The 21,014-nt window shown below is 41.0% G+C and overlaps 1 protein-coding gene across 3 annotated transcripts in view; it reads left to right on the top strand.

Moving 5' to 3' along the window:
- The window catches only part of LOC121282931 (anoctamin-9-like), a 165,997-nt gene extending 146,290 nt beyond the window's left edge, over positions 1-19,707 (top strand). For 2 of the 3 annotated variants that reach the window (XM_041196751.1, XM_041196753.1), the window contains 6 exons: positions 1,952-1,996; positions 8,548-8,695; positions 9,707-9,823; positions 11,577-11,670; positions 11,891-12,003; positions 19,583-19,707. In XM_041196751.1, coding sequence (XP_041052685.1) covers positions 1,952-1,996; positions 8,548-8,695; positions 9,707-9,823; positions 11,577-11,670; positions 11,891-12,003; positions 19,583-19,628 — 563 coding nt within the window. In that variant the 3' untranslated portion in view covers positions 19,629-19,707. The remainder of the gene's footprint in view (positions 1-1,951; positions 1,997-8,547; positions 8,696-9,706; positions 9,824-11,576; positions 11,671-11,890; positions 12,004-19,582) is intronic. The other variant, XM_041196754.1, reaches the window with a different exon arrangement.
- The last annotated feature ends 1,307 nt before the right edge of the window (positions 19,708-21,014 follow it).

Raw genomic sequence — 21,014 nt, 5'->3', positions numbered from 1 at the left:
TCCAGTTCTGAAATGACATTGGGATTTGGGATACTCATTCAGTCAAGATCTGTAGTCTGAGAAGGACAACATGGGCAAATAATTTTCCCATGATGCTCACCTGGGGGCTCTTTGATAGTTGTTGCAATTGCTGCAGTTGCCCTTATTCTTGTACCAGGTTACACTGATTGCATTATACATATTATCATGCCCAGTAAAGGCATAACTTTAAACTTGAACTGTATTCAGTATAGAATTTTCTGGAACTGCCTGTTGTTTAAAACAAAAATGGGAAGGTTGCTAAAATGGCTGTCAAGGGCCAGGTGACTTTGCAATTTTGGCACAGGCTACCTCATGTCTCCAGAAAGTTCCTACTTGGGTGACCATGGGCGAGGGGCCCCTTGAATGGACATTTGAAGATGAAAACCATCTGAGGAACTCACACCTTGTGTTGTTTGTGGACTTGTCCAAAACTGAAGATTGCTCTAAATTCAAAACTTAACAAAGAGAGCTGTGGAGAAACCAGTTTATCATATGTGAAATAAACCCCATCCATTCCCCATTGGCTAGCGATGGCTTCTAAATCATTCTGGGTGGACAATAGAAGAATAGATCATGTGATCACAACTGTCTTCAGATAACAAATCTTTTACTCCAAGAACCAGAGAGGAACCAGTCAGTCTGCGAACAACAAGTGTAGAGACAGCAGCTGAAAGGGCAGTAACATCAATGACTTTAAAAATGGAGACTGCAATATCTTAAAGTCTCCCAGCCTTTTCTATTTCAAGCCCACCAGTACAGAAGCTTGACTACATGGTAAGAAGACTACAAGTAACTTACATTGTTACCTGCTGAAAATCCATCTCCTCGAGGGAATCCTGCAACAATCCTGAAATACAATTGTGGATATTGAATCCACCTGGACCACCCTTCAGGAGTGAAACACCTTCACCGGGCCTGCAATGCATGTTCTTCCTAAAATGAGCTAAACATGTGAATTATGAACTATCCTTTTATGACTTGTAAAAGTGCACTATCCTCTTTTTAATTGTGTTTTTTTATGAGTGCTGAGTGAGTGATGTAATGTTAAACTTTTGGGGTCAGTGCATGAATAAAGAAGTTATTTAAACCCACAAAAGCTTGCTATTTTTTTTAAATTGACCACACATTCAGGGTTAAAAAACATGCATATCTTCATTTTCAAAACCACACTAATTACAAACAATAAGAGAAGGGGATTGGGGTTTCAGTTCTCTCTCTGTCTGTAACAATATCCTGAGGCACTGCCTTCTCCCTCCAGCAGGAGCAAAAAGTTTCATGCAGATGTTGCAGGACTGGTAGTTTTGATTGCTTGATGACTTCAGGCATTACAGTATCATCCCATTGAGCTTTCCTAAGGCAAGTGAGTCTGTGTTTTTTCCAAACTCCTCCACTGTGTTTCTAGGTCTTCCATGACAGACAGGCTGTTTAAGGTGTCTAACTGCTTCCTCAGTGATAGCGTTTTCCCTGGAATACAACTTAAGATATTGTTCCGCCCTCCTCTCCATCTGTTTATTGCAGTCGGTGGTGACCTCTCATGTCTTTGTTTTCATTGATCTGTTTTCATTGCTGATGGTCTTTATGATCCCATCAGACATGCCCCTAGTATTCCATGTTGAAGGACATCTGTATATTCTGGCAAAGCTGTAACCAGTAGTCACTGGCACAATGCCTAGCAGTCTGCTGGACTTTACATCATGCAGCTCTCTCTCTTAATTATTGAGAGCAGATTGCTTGACTTCAATAAGATGTTCCTTTACAGCAATGTTAATCTTGAACCAGTCAGTATTTTCTCCTCCTTGCTTCCCATAGGTTGAGAGTGCCATATTGTAAATGGTGTGTGTCCAACAGGTCAATGTGATGTGTCTAGTGTGTGAGTAAGGGAGTTAACACGCTTTCCGCTTTTCTGTGTCATTTTGCTTCTCATTTCCAGCCTATACCGGTGGCCAGCAGCAATGTGAAGAAGTGAAACACATGAGTAAGTTCCTCCCTGCCAGTACACAGCTTCTTTATCAGCAAATCCTAAACAGTGCCTCCTCGTGACAACACAGAGAAACTGGATCCCTCAAGGCCCCAGGATAAAGTTTCAGAAGAAGTTGGAGGAGGTTTGGCACCAGCATGTGGACATGCCCTGGCACTCATGAAATAAACACCCAGATATCGGCACAAAGTACAACTACATTGTGGATACCTTGGGAGAGTTGAAGGCTAAGGGAGTAACCCTGACAAAAAATCTGGAATGGAGCCCAAAGGCAGAATGATCTCTAAATATGTCATCTTTCCAGTGGCTCCTGCAATCAAACTGGTGCCAAACAAATTGCTTTCCATTCCTTTTTACTTATCCAGGAAGGTTGAAAGGAAACCCTGACGTTTGGGTAGCCAGGGTCTCCATAAATTTTGCCCAGGCTTATGCCCTGGAGAGGACATTCCAGTTTCACTGCAGAGCATTAACACAGAGTTATGAGTGATAAGCCCAACTAGACCAGATGGTGGGAGGGACCATTGTGTTACACTGGTCAGCCACTGCCCACCTCAAGTTGGGCAACCCCTGCTTCAATGGGTGCTTGGAGCTTAGAGTCTCTGCTCAACATGTAGATGGAATCTATCGCACCGGACAAACAAACAAAAAGAGAGATGCCACTTTTCAATTGGCAAGATGGAATGTCAGGACCATATGCATAGTGATGACAGATGGCTTGTAGTTGGTCAATAACACACGCACGGCAGCCGTGATTGATATGGAATTTGATAGGCTGAACGTAGACTTAGCTTCGTAGAAAAGACCAGGCTTGCTGAGAGTGAATGACTGAAAGGAAAACATTAGATGTTCATCTGGCAGGGAAGGAGTTCAGGAAAATGCATGAGCAAGGTGCAGGCTTCATTGTAAAGAACTCGCTGCTCTAGATGATAGAGACCCCCCACAGAAATGCTTCACAAATGTGTTCTCTCCATCTACCTCTGAACCCAAACTGGGCCACTTAACCTGAGTATCTATGCTCCAATGCTGCGTTCCACCTCAGAGATGAAAGACCAGTTCCATGAAGAGCTTCACACCACAATCAGCAGAAAGCCTAAGTCAGAACATCTTTACCTATTGGGGGATTTCAAACCACGGGTGGGCGTGGACCATGAGGCACAGCCCTCCTGCTTTGGACATCATGGCCTGGGAAAGATAGATGAGAAAGAACAGAGATTATTTGAGCTTTGCTGCTACCTTGAGTTTTGTATAACCAAAATCCTCTTTTAGAACAAACCATGCCACAAGGTGTCTTTGAGACAGCCCAGATTGGCACCAGCTGAATCTGATCATCATTAGACATGACTCTCTGAATAGCATTCCCAACATATGCAGCTACCACAGTGTTGTGATACAGGTAACTCCCTTGTCTGCACCAGGGTTAGAATGCAATCCTTGAAACTTTTTCATTCAAAGCAAAAATACTATCCTGCCTACCAGGATAAAAAACAATAGTTCCTTGATTTGATTGAACAGGCAGTCTCTGGCATTCCCATACAGAATGCAGAAGCAAAATAGAATTTATTTCCAGACACCATCTACAATACTGCACTCTTCACATATGGGAACCAAAAGTACAAAGATGCTGACTGGTTCGAGGCTAACATCACTGTGATGGAACCTGTTATTGAAGCCAAGTGATGAACTCTCATTAATTCAAGAGAGTATCTGAGCGAGAAGGCCAAGAGCCACTCAAAGTAAAGTCCGACAGACCGCTAGGTGGCATGCCAATGACTACTGGTTACAATTTTGTCAGAATATCCACTTGTTCTTTGATACCCGGACTGCGAAGGTCATGTCTGAAAGGATCAAAAAGACAACAGGTCCATCGGTAAGGAAAGCTGCTCCATTGAAAGCAAAGGCAGGGGATGTTATCACTGACTGCAGCAAACAGTTGGAGAATGGGTGGAACAGTACCTTGAGTTCTATTCTAGGGAGAACACTGTCACCGAGGAAGCTCTAGACACTGTAGCAGAGTTAGATATCAAATCCATAATGGAGGGGCTTAGCAAAGCTATTGACCCACTTGCCATGGGCAAAGCTCCAATTACTGATGCTATGCAACCTGAACTGATCAAGCATGGGAAATAGGCACTCCTGCAGCATCACCTGCACCAACTTTTCTGTCTCTGAAGAGGAGGTGGGGGAGTGCCCCAGGAGATAAGTAATGCAAAGACTGTGACCCTGTATAACAAAGGCGACTGTAGTGATTGTAATAACTATTGAAGCATCTCCCTGCTGAGTATTGTTAGGAAGCTATTTGATCATGTTGCCCTTGTCAGACTGCACATCCCGGCTGAACGCATTTACCCCAAAACCCAGAACAGTTTCAGAACTGGAAGATCAACAATTGACATGCTTATTGTTAAAAAGAGACATGTTGCGGAAGCTTTCCATCTTGCACTCACCAGGACAAACAAAAGAATGCCAAACTTCAAATAACCACAACAATTTATGCTACAGGAGGAAAGGGTGCTGATTGGTTTGCAAGCTGACTCTGGCTGAGGCATTGCCATAGAGGAAGCAATGGGGAACTATAGGTTCCCCAACCTAATATAAGGTTACTTAAAAAAGGCACATGACTTGAACATATTCCTTTTGTTTGCAGAGAACTGGTCCCTGCAAATGAATTTATGCCACTTCTAGCAAGCGTAAATGAGCCACATTACGAGCTCAACAAGTGCTGCCTAATCACAGAACCACATCTAACAGTAGAAGTTTTGGTTTAGTATGGTCTGTATTCTGCCTATTACAAACAACCAAGGGGGAGGCGGTGGGATAGCAGTGTTGTCACTAGACTTATATTCCAGAGACCGAGGGTAATGCTCTGGGGACCCGGGTTGGTGAAATTTGAATTCAATAAAAATCTAGAATTAAAAGTCTAATGATGACCACAAAACCATTGTCGTAGAAACTCACCTGGTTCACTAATGTCATTTAGGGAAGGAAATCTGCAATCCTTACTGGTCTGGCCTACATGTGACTCGAGGCCCACAGCAATGTGGTTGACTCTTAAATGCCCTCTGAACAAGGGCAATTAGGGATGGGCAATAAATATGGCCGAGCCAGAAATGCCTACATCTCACGAATGAATAAAGAAAAACATGCTGTTTGATTCAATCAGCCAATTGTTGTTCGTAATAGGCAGAGTGTAGATGGTTCTGTGATCCCTAATTTCTATTAATCGCTAACATGTCTGGTTCCTCCCAACTCATGAGTATGTTCAGCTCCCTGTTTTATTATGGATACTGTGTACATTGCTGTACAGACAGTTTTACATATTTTTATAGGATTTCTCTCACTTTATGTTTAACCATTTTTAAGACACATTTTCAATAACTCCACTTAATTAAATTAAAATAAAAGCAAAATATTGCGGATGCTGGAAATCTGAAACAAAAACAAAAATTGCTGCAAAAACTCAGCAGGTCTGACAGCATCTGTGGAGAGAAAGACAGAGTTAACGTAACATACAGATTCTTCTTCAGAGTTAAAGAGAAATAGAAATGTGGTGAAATATCTACTATAAAAAGGGGGTGGGACAGGTGAAGCTGGATAGAAGACCAGTGACAGGTGGAGACAAAGGAGAGATTTTAAAAGATGTCATAAACAAAAGGTCGGAGGGGTGTTGATGGTGGTGATACTGGCTAAAAGAGATTTACCAGGATGTTGCCTGGGCTGGAGAATTTTAGTTATGAGGAGAGATTGGATAGACTGGTTTTATTTTCCCTGGAGCAGAGGAGATTGAGGGGGAACATGATTGAGGTGTATAAAATTATGAGAGGCATAGATAGGGTCGACAGGAAGGAACTTTTCCCCTTGGTGGAGGGATCAATAACCAGGGGGCATAGATTTAAGGTAAGGGGCAGGAGGCTTAGAGGGGATGTGAGGAAGAGTTTTTTCATCCAGATGGTGGTGGGAATCTGGAACTCACTGCCTGAAAGGGTGGTAGAGGCAGATATCCTCATAACACTTAAGAAGTATTTGGATGTGCACTTGCGATGCCATGGTATACATGGCTATGGGCCTAGTGTTGGAAAATGAGATTAGAATAGTTAGGTACTTGTTTGACCGGCGCAAACTTGATGGGCCGAAGGCCCTTTTCCTGTGCTGTAGACCTCTATGACTCTAGGAGGTGCTAATGGTGACATTAAAAGTAGAAAGCAAGATGAGCAAGTGATAGATGGACCTAGTGGGGGTTGGGTGGGGGGAACGGGAAAAAAGATCGAAATAAGTTAAAAGGTGGGGATAAAACAATGAATGGAAATAAATTTTAAAAATAACAATAGAAAAAGGTGGGAAAAAATATAGACATATAAAAATTTAAAAATAAATACAGAAAAAAGGGGATCAAAAAACGGTGAGGATGGGGGAGAGAGTTCATGATCTGAAGTTATTGAACTCAATGTTAAGTCCAGAAGGCTGAAAAATGTCTAATCTGAAGATGAGATGCTGTTCCTCCAGTTTGTGTTGAGCTTCACTGGAACTTTGCAGCAAGTCAAGGATGGACATGGGGACGTGAGAGCAGGGTGGTGTGTTGAAATGGCAAGCAACAGGAAGGTCTGGGTCATGCTTGCAGACAGACCGAATGTGTTCTGCAAAGTGGTCGCCCAGTCTGCGTTTGGTCTCTCCAATGTAGAGGAGACCACATTGGGAGCAGCGAATGCAGTAGACCAAATTGAGGGAAGTGCAAGTGAAATGCTGCTTCACTTGAAAGGAGTGTTTGGGCCGTTGGACGGTGAGGAGGGGGGAAGTAAAGGGGTAGGTGTTGCACCTTCTGCGATTGCATGGGAAGGTGCCGTGGGAGGGGTTGAGGTGTAGGGGGTTATGGAGAAGTGGACCAGGGTGTCCCAGAGGGAATGGTCCCTATGGAATGCTGACGGGGGGGGGTGAAGGAAAGATGTGTTTGGTGGTGGCATCATGTTGGAGTTGGCAGAAATTGAGGTTAAAGATGATCCTTTGAATGCGGAGGCTGGTAGGGTGAAAAGTGAGATCAAGGGAGACCCTATCATGGTTCTGGGAGGGAGAGGAAGGTCTGAGGGTAGAGGCGCGGTAGATGGGTCGGACACGGTTGAGAGCCCTGTCAACCACCATGGGTGGGGAAATCTTGGTTAAGGAAGAAGGAAGACATGTCAGAAACACTGTTTTGGAAACTCCATTTAATTCTTTGCTATCAATTTCCCCCCTTACTTTATTCCATCCTCTGCTCTCTTCTCAGTTTTTTTACATTTAAGCTGCTTATATTTCTTGTGGATCCTTTGCCACCTCCTTATTTACTCTTTCCACGAGGACATAGGTGGAGTCCCTTCTATTGGTATTCTTCCTGCTGAAGAACTGGTGCTAGTGTCCCATGAAAAGGAACCCCTCCACACCAAACATTAAGCCACGTATTAATTCTCCCCATCTGTCTGCTTCTATGTCAAGGTGCATATGGCTTAGGCAATAATCTAGACATTATTACTTTTGAGGCCTTGCTTTTTAATTTAGAGCCCGACAGCAGATACTCTTTGTTCCAATATGGACCATGACAACTGGATTTACTCCCTCCCTTTCCAAGTTCCTCTCCAGCCACTGTGAAGTATCCCTTACCCTGGCACCGAGTAGGTAACACGCCCATCAGGATTCTCATTTTTGGCTGCAGGGGATGCTATTTAGTTCCCTAATTATAGAGTCCCCTGCTACTACCACATTTCTATTCTGTTATTTACTCCTCTTGGACAGCCTTCTAAACCATGCTGCTTGGGCTTCATTGTGGCTATCCACCCTGCAGTCGAAATCCTTGTCCTCACAGATGGTACCTATTATAAACATCATATTGACAGGACCAATGTCTGTGGGCCTTTCTTCTCAACTGTCCTAAATCCCTGCTACCTGGCTCCCTAACAGTCATACCTTCCCTTTACTGAACCTTTGTCTTCTTCTAGGGTGTGACTGTATTCTGGATAAAGCTGCCTAGAAGTTATACCCCTCCCTTATGTCCTGGGAGTGCTTAAAACTTGCCCTCCATCTCAATGATTCTGAGCTGGAGAAAATTGAAATAGAATCGCCTCCTGCAGAGGTGTTTGATTGGGAAACATAAAACATGAAACATAAAACACTCTGCCATATCTAAGATTAGCCTTTATTTAATTGTTTAATTAACTGACATTTTTATACTACAATTATTTGTAGTTATATTAAAATTAGTTTGATTCGTTAAGCTATAAATTTAATACAGTTCTTTATAGATTCCAGGTCCTAATTTAAACCACGCTCGAGCGTGAAATAGTGCGCAATGATGTCAGACAAGGGTTCTGACATTATTGTGCACTTGTGCGATATTTCGGTCAGCGGGTGCATGCAAGATGCAGCAGCATGCCCGCCGACAATTAACAGGCCTATTAATGTCTTTAAAGCTCTAACTGAGATCGATTTTTCGCTCTAGTTTAGAAGGGTGAAAAATCTTAATACTCACCAACCAGTTCATTGACCCTGTGGTAGCAAAAAAAGAGATTGGTGTGTTTGTGTTCCAGGGATATGGGTACGGCTGCTGGAAGCAGTTGGCGTGTTGGCTGTCATTGGTAATGGATTGGTGATCTCGATCACTTCAGATTTCATTCCTCGATTGGTATACAAGTATGGATATGGGCCATGTGCAGGTGGAAATAGTTCAAATGATAAGTGAGTATGAAACACAAATTACAAAAACTTTGTGGTATATATTGTGATCTTTGTGCTAATCAGTTGTAAAGGAACAGAAAGAGGGTGTATTTATATATCTCTGTTGAAGCTTAATGTTAAAACTATAATCTTGTTGAATACATATATTATAGATGATTTTATGAGCCAGGTCTAGGATTTAAAAACCAATTTTGATTGCCCAAATATACATAGGGGGCAGGATTTTCAGCTCAACGTTCAGGCTTGCGCCCGACACGCTCAAGCGTGAAATAGTGCGCAATGATGTCAGGCAAGGGTTCTGACATTATTGTGCACTTGTGCGATATTTTGGTCGGCGGGCACATGCAAGATGCAGCAGCATGCCCACCGACAATTAACAGGCCTATTAATGTCTTTAAAGCTCTAACTGAGATCGATTTTTTGCTATCTTATCCATGAGTGGGATGAGGTTTCCACAATTAAATGAAAAATTAATATAAATTTTTGAACAGAAATTTTATTCTGTTCATGTTATTGTGCATTAGTTCCATGTCGGGACATTTTTTTCATATGTTCAAGGTCTTTATCTTTTATTTTAAAATTGTTCAGCTCCTTGCCTTCAGGGACCCCAGTGCACCCACCCGCCGCGCCTGCCCACAATCCGAAAATCCTGCTCATGGTGGCATCAGACAGTTGTTGAAAATGCATTCTCCCCTTTCCCGAGACCTTATTGGAAACCAATTCCTTCCACTGAAGCAGATACAGGCAGTGGAAAATCTGAGGAAATTCAAGGGAATTGGACAGTTTTGATGTGCAGTTCCCCTCAGCATTCTCAGCTTTCCATGAAACATGGATATGTCATTTTAAATGCATGCATTGAAAAAAATTATGTATGAATGCAGACCACTGATCTTTGGGGCAAAAATTTATAGGTGAATATATACTGTACTGATACTCAACACTATACCTGTGTACTAATATTGCTTCTTTCAAATGTTAACTGTACTGTTGATCTGTTTGTTTACCTTGCAGCTGTTTGATGGGGTATGTTAATAGTAGCCTCTCTGTGTTCTATGTGGAAAATTTCCAGCAGACGCTTCCGAAGGACAATGGGTCAATGTCACTGGGATTCCAAGTAACCTATTGCAGGTATAATATTGTCAATCCTTTTTATCTCTGTCTATATCAACATTCATTAGAATGCTTATCCTCCTTTTGCTGCTCTCTTTCCTTCTCTTCTAAAACTACAGACATATGCCACATATGGGCGAAGTGCTGGTAAATGGGATTAGGTAGGTAGGTCAGGTGTCTCTCATGTGTCAGTGCAGACTCGATGGGCCGAAGGGCCTCTTCTGCACTGTGTGATTCTGTGATTCTATTGTTTCATGACTCTAGATACCTTCCAGGTATCTTGCCCATGTGGGCATCTTGCATTTGTGCGCTTAAGCAAAGTTTTGGAGGTTATTTGAGTGTGAAGTGCAGTCTCATCCTGTTGTCACTTAAAATTCAGACATTTGCACTTTGCAACAAGTAAATGGATAATTATCAGGACCAAGAACCTTTGCTGAGCTGAAACCATTTCTGATGGGGAGTCTAGGATTAAGGGGTATAGTCTAAAAATTAGAGCCAGATCGTTCAGGAGTGAAATTAGGAAACATTTCTACGCACAAGAGGTGGTAGAATTTTGGCATTCTCTCCCACAAATGACAACTGATGCCTGATCAATTGTTAATTTTAAATCTGAAATTGATATTTTGTTATATTAAGAGATATGGGACAAAGGCAATTGTGTGTAGTTAGGTCACAGAGCATCAATGATCTATTCCTGCTTCGACGTTCCTATGTCCCTATGGATCATATCAAATTCTTTCCTGTTTTATGTGGCTCGGTTTCATGATGGACATCGTCTTTTAAAACTGAGGAGAAACTAGGTTATTACTCTTCAATCCATAAGTATCTTATGAGGTGAAGGAATGTACTTTATCCAAATTCACAGAAAATATACTAGAGTTCTGATGAAAGATTAGTGATCGGAAACGTTAACTCTGTTTCTCTGTCCACAGATGTTGCCAGACTTGCTGTGCATTTCAAGCATTTTCTGTTTAAATTTGATACTAAACTAGAGGTGGTGGAAACCAAGAAATTACAGAAAGATATAGGCAAATTATAGAAATGGAAAATTAGAGAAATTATTCTGGAGAAACGCAAGCAATTAAACACAAGAGCACTAAATAGGATTGAGCTAGCTATGTGCAGATTGAAAGAAGTCTTGGAAAGATATTAAAGTTTAATCACTGTGGAGCAGCAATCAGCACAGCTATCAACTTCTGAGCTGCATTATTAAATCAGGAAAGTATGAGTCTGAGAGTATCATACTGAAATAGTACAGTGTTCTGGCATCTTGAGTACTGCAAATTAGTTCTTTAGCTGAACACCAGCCAAAATTTTGGAGACAATCCACTGGAAAGACAGATATTAGTCCGGAATCACTTTATGCTGGGTTTCTACAATGGTTTGTTGGGAGTTAGAGTATCTGCCGATCTCTAACATGGCCATCCGTGTAGGAGGGGTCAGGACTGGGGACTCTACACTGTAAAGTTTCTATAATTTCAGTCCTCAAAGAGACCCAGTATAGGGTTGGCACAGGTATGCTTGATGAACAATCCAATAGTGGCCGTCTGCCTCAACTGGAGGCCCAGGTACAGTCTATAGCCTGGACACCTGAAGATCTAAGAAATTTTATAAGTTTTTAATCCATGGGCTGACAGGAGTTGTTGACAGGTGCAATCTCAGTGCAATGGCCAGGATTCTTGGCCCAATGTTTTTCTGTACATTTATTTGACACTACTAACTGCTTTGGCTCACAAGTTTTGTGTTTGTATGTACTGTGTCTCCTGCTCAGGTATCGTGATTACAGAACTGTTGGTGAATATGAGTATACAATCCAGTTTTGGCATATTTTTGCTGCCCGTTTGGCCTTTCTGGTTTTATTTGAGGTAAATAGACTTTTTTTTCTCTGTAAAGTTACACAGTAATAAATCGTGAAAACCTCTGGATCATATGGTGCTTACTACACAGTACTAATGCTTTGCATGAGCTAAATACGATTTGAAGGTTTAAATATTATTGGATATCATAAAGTTGTTCAAGTGAGGTAATTTGCTGTACAAGAATAAAACTGCTAGATCAAAACAACTATTTTCATTTCTGTTTCAGAACGTTGTTGTATGCATCAAGTACATTGTAGCTTGGTTTGTTCCTGATGTGCCAGTCTCAGTAAGAAACCAGAATCTTGAGAAAACATTTCAGCGATTACAGGCAGAACTGAAGTAAGTTTGTGCTACATTGGTACTATACCCAAATACATGGATATTGTTTGAAACAATGTATAACTTTAAGTTTAATTTATATTTATGTGTTAAGAAAGGTGGAACATGGCTTTAGTTTCATTTAAATTTTTTTTGTGGACATGGTGGCGGGAAGTCTCAAGGGCCTCCTAACAAAAAGGTTGTTTTCTGAATTTTTTTTTATATGCACGGATTTTTAATGAAGTTTTACAACCCTTTAAGCGATGAGATGTGTTATAAAGGGGTTAGAGGTTTAGTGAAAAAAAATACAAGGTAGAAAAAGCTGTGCTGTTGCCTAGCGACAGGATCCAGTGACACACAGAGACACAGAGAAAGACAGAAAAGAAGTTCAGAGTGTGTATGTCAGATAGTGAAGATAGGAGTTGTAAACTCTCTGATAAGAATTGCTGCAGGGCTGTTGGGGGACTGAGTTTAGGAAACTCGTGTTTGCTCTGCAGTTGAAGTAATAGTGAGCATAGAGTGCAGTTTTTAGATGTCTCAGGGAGAGATATCAGTTGGGGAAAAAGCATCTAATGAATGCTCATAAATCCAACAGAAGAAAACCATTTACAACTGGGCTAACCCAAGCAAGAAGCCTTGGTGTTAAGATAGTGCTAAATTTTCATTGGGTTGTGTGTCTGTAAGGCTATTACTGGGATAAAAGGAATGGTTTGAATTTGAATCATTTTCTTACGTTTGTATTGAGATCTTTCCAACCCTTTTATCTACTGTAATATAGTTCATTCTTTTGTGTTTAAATGTTTTATTCTTTATGTTAAAAAACAAAGTTAGGATCTGTCAAGCCAGGTTTTAGTCTGGGATCTCACTTGTCCAGTATCAACATCAGCTGCGATCATAACAAAGTGGGGCTCTTGTGGGATGAAAAATCTTTGGGTTTAAGTGGGATCTGTGAATCTTTAAAGAAATGAGTACGTAAAGGACTGTGTATAGGAACAGGATTTGCTGTGAAGTATTTTATACTGGTTGGAACTCAAAAATGGTTTTGATTGTTGCTAAGATTTTTCTGGGTGTGGAAAATGTTAAGTGGATTATTTGAAGTCCTTGACTAAGGCTATGCGAAGAGAATTAGCAGATAAATTGAAAGTAGGAATAAAAGGAAGATCTTAAAAGGATGATATGATTAAAATAATCACCCAGCATTTAGATTTAAAAGAAATCTGAAACAGGAGTATCACAGCTAGAGTTAGCAAAAATTCTGTTGTAAATGAAGCAACTTGAAATAGAAAAAGAAATGAAACAGCTTGAATTAGAGATAGAGAAAAGCAGAACCTTTAACTTGAAGAAGAGTAGGAACTGACAAAACTTGAGTTGGAGAAAAAGGAAAGAGCAAAAGAAAAAGAAATGGAAATGCGAAAGCTTAAGTTTGAGTTTCAAAGAGAGAAAGAAGTCAGACAGTATGACTTGGTAAGAGAAAAACTTAGCATAGGGGAAGAAAGAAGAGATAGGAGTTCAGAGGATGACTCTGATTCTGAGAATTTTGATTTAGCTAAAAATCTTAATTTAGTGCCTAAATTTTCAGAGGATGGAGTTGAAAGATATTTCACCTCATTTGAAAAGATGCTTGGGCCTTAACGTTACAGAATGCCCCGACAGGTACAGCTATGTATGTGTATACTAGTCTGTCAGAAGAGCAATCTGCAGACTGTGAAGTGGTTAAAAGAAAAATACTCAATGCTTATGGGCTTGTCCCTGAAGCTTATCAATTAAAGTTTAGGACCAAAACAAAGAAACTTCATCAGACATTGAGGGGAGGCGATGGCATAGTGGTATTTTCACTGGACAAGTAATCCAGAGACGCAGATCTCAACATTGACTCTGGACCCCGTGAAGTCTCATGGCATCAGGTCAAACATTGGACCCCCTGCTGATTACCACTTACTGCCTCACCTCAGCTGATGAATCAGTACTCTTCCATGTTGAACACTGTTTAGAGGAAGCACTGAGGGTGGCGAGGGTGCTGAATGTACTCTGAGTGGGGGACTTCAATGTCCATCACCAACAGTGGCTTGGTAGCTACTGATTGAGCTAGACTACCAGCTGCTAGACTGGATCTGTGTCAGATGGTGGGGGAACCAACAAGAGGGAAAAACATACATGACCTCATCCTGATCAACCTGCCTACCACAGATGCATCTGTCCATTACAGTATCGGTAGGAGTATTTGGATGTGCACTTGCATGCAAGTCTATGAGCCTAGTGCTGGAAAATGGGATTAGAATAGTTAGGTGCTTGTTTGACTGGCGCAGACTTGATGGGCTGAAAGGCCTTCTTCTGTGCTTTAGACCTCTATGAGTGACCACTGCGCAGTTCTTGTGGAGACAAAGTCCCATCTTCACTTTGAAGATACCCTCCATCGTGTTGTGTGGCACTACCACTGTGCTAAATGGGATAGATTTCCAACAGATCTAGCAACTGCTGAAGCTACAACATAGGACTACTTGCGTGCCAAACAGCATAAGCAGCAAGTGATAGACGGAACTATGCGATTCCACAACCAATGGATCAGATCTAAGACCGCAGTCCTGCTACATCCAGTCGTGAATGGTAGTGGACAATTCAACAACTCACTGAATGAGGAGGCTCCACAAATATCCCCACCTACGATGATGGGGGAGCCCAGCACATCAGTGCAAAAGATAAGGCTGAAGCATTTGCAAAATTCTTCAGCCAGAAGTGCTGAGTGCATGATCCACCTTGGCCCCATCCGGTGGTCCCAAGCATCACAGATGCTGGTCTTCAGCCAATTTGATTCACTCCACGTGTTATCTAGAAATGGCTGAAGGCACTGGTACTGTAAAGGCTATGGGCACTGTCAATAGTACTGAAGGCTTGTGCTCCAGAACTTGCCACGCCCTGAGCCAAGCTGCTCCACTACAGCTACAACACTGGCATCTATCTGGAAATGTGGATAATTGCCCAGGTATATCCTGTACACAAAAAGCAGTACAAGACCAATCCTGTCAAATACCGACTTATCGGTTGATTCTCGATCATCAGTAATGGAAGGGTCATCAACAATGCTATCAAGCGGCACTTGCTTAGCAATAACCTGCTCGCTGCGCTCAGTTTGGGTTCCATTGGGGCCACTCAGCTTCTGACCTCATTACATCCTAGGTTCAAACATGGAATAAGAGCTGAACTCTAAAGGTGAGGTGAGAGTGACTGCCCTTGCCCGACTGTGGCATCAAGGAGCCCTAGCAAAACTGGAGTCAATGGGAATCAGGGGAAAACCACTCCCCTGGTTGGATTCATACCCAGCACAAAGTTAGATGGTTGTGGTTTTTGGAGGTCAATCATCTCAATTCCAGGACATCACTGCAGGAGTTCCTCAGGGCAGTGTCCTAGGTCCAACCATCTTCAGCTGCTTCATCAATGACCTTCCTTCCATTATAAGGCCAGAAATGGGGATGTTCACTGATGATTGCACAAGGTTCAGCACCATTCACGACTCCGTAGGTTCCGAAGCAGTCTATGTCCAAATTCAGCAAGAGCTGGACAATATCCAGGCTTGGGGTGACAAGTGCCAAGAAGCATTCACGCCACACAAGTGCCTGGCAGTGATCAAATCCAACAAGAGAGAACCTAATCCCCCACTATCAACATCCTGGGAGGTGGGGAGTGGTGGTAGCAGTTACCATTGACCAGAAACTGAACTGAATTAGCCCTATACCTATTGTGGCTACAAGAGCAGGTCAGAGGCTGGGAATCCTGCAGCAAGTAATTCACCTCCTGACTCCCCAAAGCCCATCCATCATCTACAAAGCACAATTCAGGAGTGTTATGGAATAATCTCCACTTGCGTGGATTAATTCAGCTTCAAGAAGCCTGACACCATCCAAGACAAAGCAGCCCATTTGATTGGTATCCCATCCACAAAATTTCATTCCCTTCACCACCAACGCATAGTGTTAGCAGTGTGCACCATCTACAAAATGGACTGCAGGAACTTACCAAGGCTCCTTATACAGCACATGGCCACTACTATTTAGAAGGACAAGGGTAGCAGACACATGGGAACACCGCCACCTAGAAGTTCCCACCAAGCCACTCATTATCCTGACTTGGAAATGTATCACTGTTCCTTCACTATCATTGGATCAAAATCCTGGAACTCCCTCTCTAACAGCATTGTGGGTGTACCTACACAGCATGGACTACAGTGATTCAAGAAGGTAGTTCACCACCACTTTCTCAAGAACAATTAGGGATGGGCAATAAATGCTGGCCTAGCCAGTCCATGATACCCACATCCCATGAATGAATTAAAATTAAAATTGCAAGGGAAAAAGAAATACTGTGGAATCAGTGGTTTCAATCACTGAAGTTAGAGATAAATTTTGAGAACGTGAGGGAAATCATGATTATGGAAGAATTCTGAAATAGTATTCAAGTAACCATTAAGACTTGTTTAGATGGGCGTCAAGTAGCAAAGATCCAAGAAGCAGCTGTTTTGGCTGATACCTATGGTATCTCACACAGACAGTTACATGTGGGGAAATGGTCATATGGGAATCAACAGGGAAATTGGAGGAATAGAAAATCTGGTGATGGAAAAGGTTCTGGGGATAGACAGAAGGACACTAAAATAGTAAAGGAGCTATGCTAGAATGTAAAAGTGATGTTAAGAAAACAGTATGTTTCCAAGGCAATAAAACTGGACATACCAAAGCTAATTGCTGGGAATTAATTGGGACTCCTGTTGCAGTAATAGGGATGCCTAAAGAATTGTTAGGAAAAACTAACTTAGGGAAGGAGACAAATGACAAGACAGCAGCCATAGTGTGGGTGCACAGAAAAGGCTCAGAATCTATCAAAGAGGTAGAGATAATTCCTCAGACTAGTCAAGTAAATGTGGAAAATTAATTATGGAAAGGTTTAAAGAGTTTATTTATAGAGGAGAGATATTACATTATTCTTCTAATCAAGGAGGCAAACCAATAAAGATATTGAGACACTGGAGCAAGTCAGTGACTGATGGTGGCTGACGATACAGTTTGTCTTCCAGAGGGTCTAATGAAGGAAACATGTTAATTGGATGTATCCACGGAGGGTATAAACCAGGCCCATTATATAAAGTTGGATTAAAGAGTGATTTAGTAAGTGGAGAGATTGCAGTTGGAATGGTGCATTAACCCCTATGGCAGGAATTGATTTTATCTTGGGGAATGACCTGGCTGGCTCAAAAATATTAGCCTCACCAAGGGTGTTGGACCAACCAGTGGAAATAAAAGAAGCTGAGAAATTACAGGAGGAACATCCTGAATTGTTTCCTGACTGTGTTGTGACTAGATCTTGGGCCCATAAAATTAGACAGGAAGAGGAAGAATGTATACAACAGGGAGATGATGCAGAAATTCAGTTATCTGACACGATTTCTGAAAACTTAAGCAAAAAGGAGGAAGGTTACGAGAATGGGGCTGACATGTTTAGCCCATCTTCTTCAGTAGAAATGCAACAGGCTGATCCTGAGTTGAGAGAGCTGTGTCCAACAGCTTATTCAGAGACTGAATCAGAACTAATACCTGAGTGTTATTAGTTAAAAGACAAAGTGCTAATGAGGATATGGAGACAACCTCAAATACCAGCAGATGACAACTGGGCAGTAGTTCATCAAGTGGTAGTTCCATCTAAATATCATAACAAAATTTTATGAGTGGCTCAAGAAATTCTAATGGCAGGTCACTTAGGTATTAGGAAAACACAGACTAAAATAGTGAAACATTTTGATTGGCCAGGATTGCATAAAGACACGGCTAAGTTCTGGCAGACATGTCATACGTGACAGGTAGTGGGGAAACCCCAATCACCATTAAACCTGCACACTTGCCTGTTCAATCTTCTCAATAGTCTTCTAATTGTGGTATTGGATACAATCCGTCTTTATTACCACGTTAACTTTGCGATAATCTATCTTGATTGCTACGACTCATCTGGTTTTGGTACCAACACCAATATCGTCTTTTGAAGAATCATTTAGTGGGGTCTCAAAAGATTGTGTAGGACCCCTACCTAAAACCAGAAGCGGAAATCAGTATCTTTTATTAATTATGGATGTTTCAATAAGATTTCCTGAGGCAGTGCCTTTGGGAAAATTAATGGCAAAAGTGGTAGTGGAAAAGTTAGTTCAATTTTTTTACAAGATATGAATTACCACAAAATATGCATTACCTAAGGAAATACAATCAGATCAAGGCTCAAATTTTAAGTCACAACTATTCAAAGAAATAATGAATAGTTTGGGAATAAAACAATTTAAATCTTCAGCTTATTATCCACTATCACAAGGAGCATTAGAAAGATGGCATCAAACTTTAAAGACCATGATTAAAGCCTATTGTTAGGAAAGTCTAATGATTAGGATAAAGGAATTCCATTTTTACTGTTTACCATTAGGGATACCCCAATGAGTCAACAGGATTCAGTCCTTTTGAACTGATATATGTGCATGAGATGAGAGGACCCCTTAAAGAGATTAAAGAAAAACTTATAAACCAAAGCTCAGAGACTACACTTTTAACCTGTGTGTCAAATTTCCGGGAAAGATTAACCAAAGCATTTGAGTTAGCCAAAGAGCGTTTGAAAATCGCTCGACAAACAATAAAAGCTAGAGCAGGTAAAAATGCCAAAGCTGGAGACAAGGTGTTAGTATGGTCACCTGTCTCTGGTGAACCGTTGAGAGTGAGGTTCACTGGACCTTAATTAAAAAGAAACCCAATAATGTAAATTATATAGTGAGTACTCTAGGTGGGAGGAGAAGTCAGTGAGTGCATCATGTTAATAAGTTAAAGCAATATTATGACAGGGAAAATGATCAGGGTAGGAGTGTATTCACAATGATAAAAGGTATAGGGTGTGAAATAAAAATATCAAAACACTCTGAGAATGAATCAGAAGTCGAAAATTCTAAAGTTGATTCTCCAGTAATCAGATTGGATAATATGGCGGTGCTTAAAAATTTAGATGTAATATTAAGCTATCTTCCAAAAAACTGTCAAGGTGACTTACAAAAGCTATGACAAACTCATGAATCGATTTGTGTTAATAGACAAGGGAAAACATCTTTGGTTAGACATTATGCTAATGTAGGGGATGTGTTACCCATAGAGCAACACTCTTACAGACTCAATCCAGAGAAGTTAGCCCTAGTGAGGAAAGAGATCAAGTTCATGATGGAAAATGAAATTATTGAACGGAGTCACAGTAGCTGGAACTTGTAATGGTACTGAAACCAGATGAGTCGTAGCAATTAAGATAGATTATCGCAAAGTTAATTTGGCAACAAAGGCACATTTGTATCCAATTCCATGATTAGTAGACTGTATTGAGAAGATTGAACAGGCAATGTTCATTACAAAAATTGATGTATTGATGGGATACTGGCAAGTTCCATTAACCGATGCAGCCAAAGAAATATCAGCTTTCACAACCCTGTGGGATGCTAGTGTAAACTGGTGTTGCAGGAAAAAGTTGCAGAATTCTCAGAAAAATCTGTATATTATCTTAAGTTTCTGAAGTTATTGAAAAGAATTCTTTCTTTCAGGTTGGCATCAAGAGAAATCCCAGATTACTCAACCACTAATGTGTGAAAAAATCAATCAACAGTTTTGTGAAGTTTTGGAAATACGTCTGCCAGTGAGGAATTAAAGTGTTTTGGCTGACTGAAAACTGTCCTGATAATATGTTGACTTATATTACTGCACTGAATCTGAAATGTCTGAGGAAACACGGAATTGAAGTGGTGCTAAAAAGCACAGGTTTTTTAAATCAGTCTCATGTAAACAATGATCAGATTGATTTGCATATCTTCTTGGTCAAGTTGACTGAATAAATAATGAGTCCCTGATTAACAATAGCAATACCTCAGAAGAACAGACTTGCTTGCTTCAACTTCTGATTGAACTCAACAGTTCACAAACACCCAAAAGCTAAAATACTAGATGATTGGTGCACTTTAACTGATCAGTCAGCCTCAACCTAGAAAATGTTAGAACTTTCAGTCCCCAACCAGGAGAATGCGATAACAGTGGGCTCCACAATTTGGATGATTCTTTTGAGATATAAATTCCCATCAATTCCAAGGATCTAAGTCAAGTAAAAGAAACAAAATGTTACTTTTTTCACCCAATATCCCCTCTCAACATAGGAGTGAAGCTGATTTTGTTTTTGAGAAACCACATACAAAATTGTGTTTTCCATCCATGTCCTAACAAAAAATATATGCACAAATACCAGCTTATTTATTCCAATGTAAAAGATTGGAGTCCCTTCTCTCAAACTGGTAGGTGAGATTAGATAGTCTTGCATTTTGTATTTAAATTATTTCATTTTCATTTGCAGCTCTGACATAGATTTCAAATTGCAGACTGATGTGTCAATGCTTAGCAAAAGTGATCTCCAACAAGGGAGAATCTAACCATCTTCCCCTGACATTCAATGGCATTATCATCACTGAATTACCCGCTGTCAACATCCTGGGGATTACTGCTGACCAGAAATGAACTGGACCAGCCATATAAATACTGTGGTTACAACAGCAGGTCAGAGGCTGTGCATATTGCAGTGCGTAACTCACCTCCTGATGCCCAAAAGCCTGTCCACTATCGGCAAGGCTCAAACAGAGTATAATATGGGAAAATGTGAACTTGTCCACTTTGGCAGGAAGATTAGAAAAGCAGCATATTATTTAAATTGACAAAGATTGCATAACTCTGAGGAATCTGGGTGTCCTGGGACATGAATCATGAAAAGTTAGTATGAGGGTATAACAACTGATTAGGAAGTCAAATGAATGTTGTCATTTATTACAAGGGGAATGAAATATAAAAGTAGGGTTGTTTTGCCACACCTGCACACGGCTTTGGTGAGACCACATCTAGAGTACTGTGTACTGTTTTGGTCTCCTTATTTAGGAAAGGAAATAGATGTGTTAGAAGCACTTCAGAGAAGGTTCAATTGACTGATGAAAATAAAAC

The sequence above is a fragment of the Carcharodon carcharias genome, chromosome 10, assembly GCF_017639515.1.
Source record: "Carcharodon carcharias isolate sCarCar2 chromosome 10, sCarCar2.pri, whole genome shotgun sequence".
In the NCBI taxonomy this organism is placed as follows: Eukaryota; Metazoa; Chordata; class Chondrichthyes; order Lamniformes; family Lamnidae; genus Carcharodon; species Carcharodon carcharias.
The sequence above is the reverse complement of the archived record's forward strand: the minus strand, read 5'-3'. Positions and strand labels throughout refer to the sequence as shown.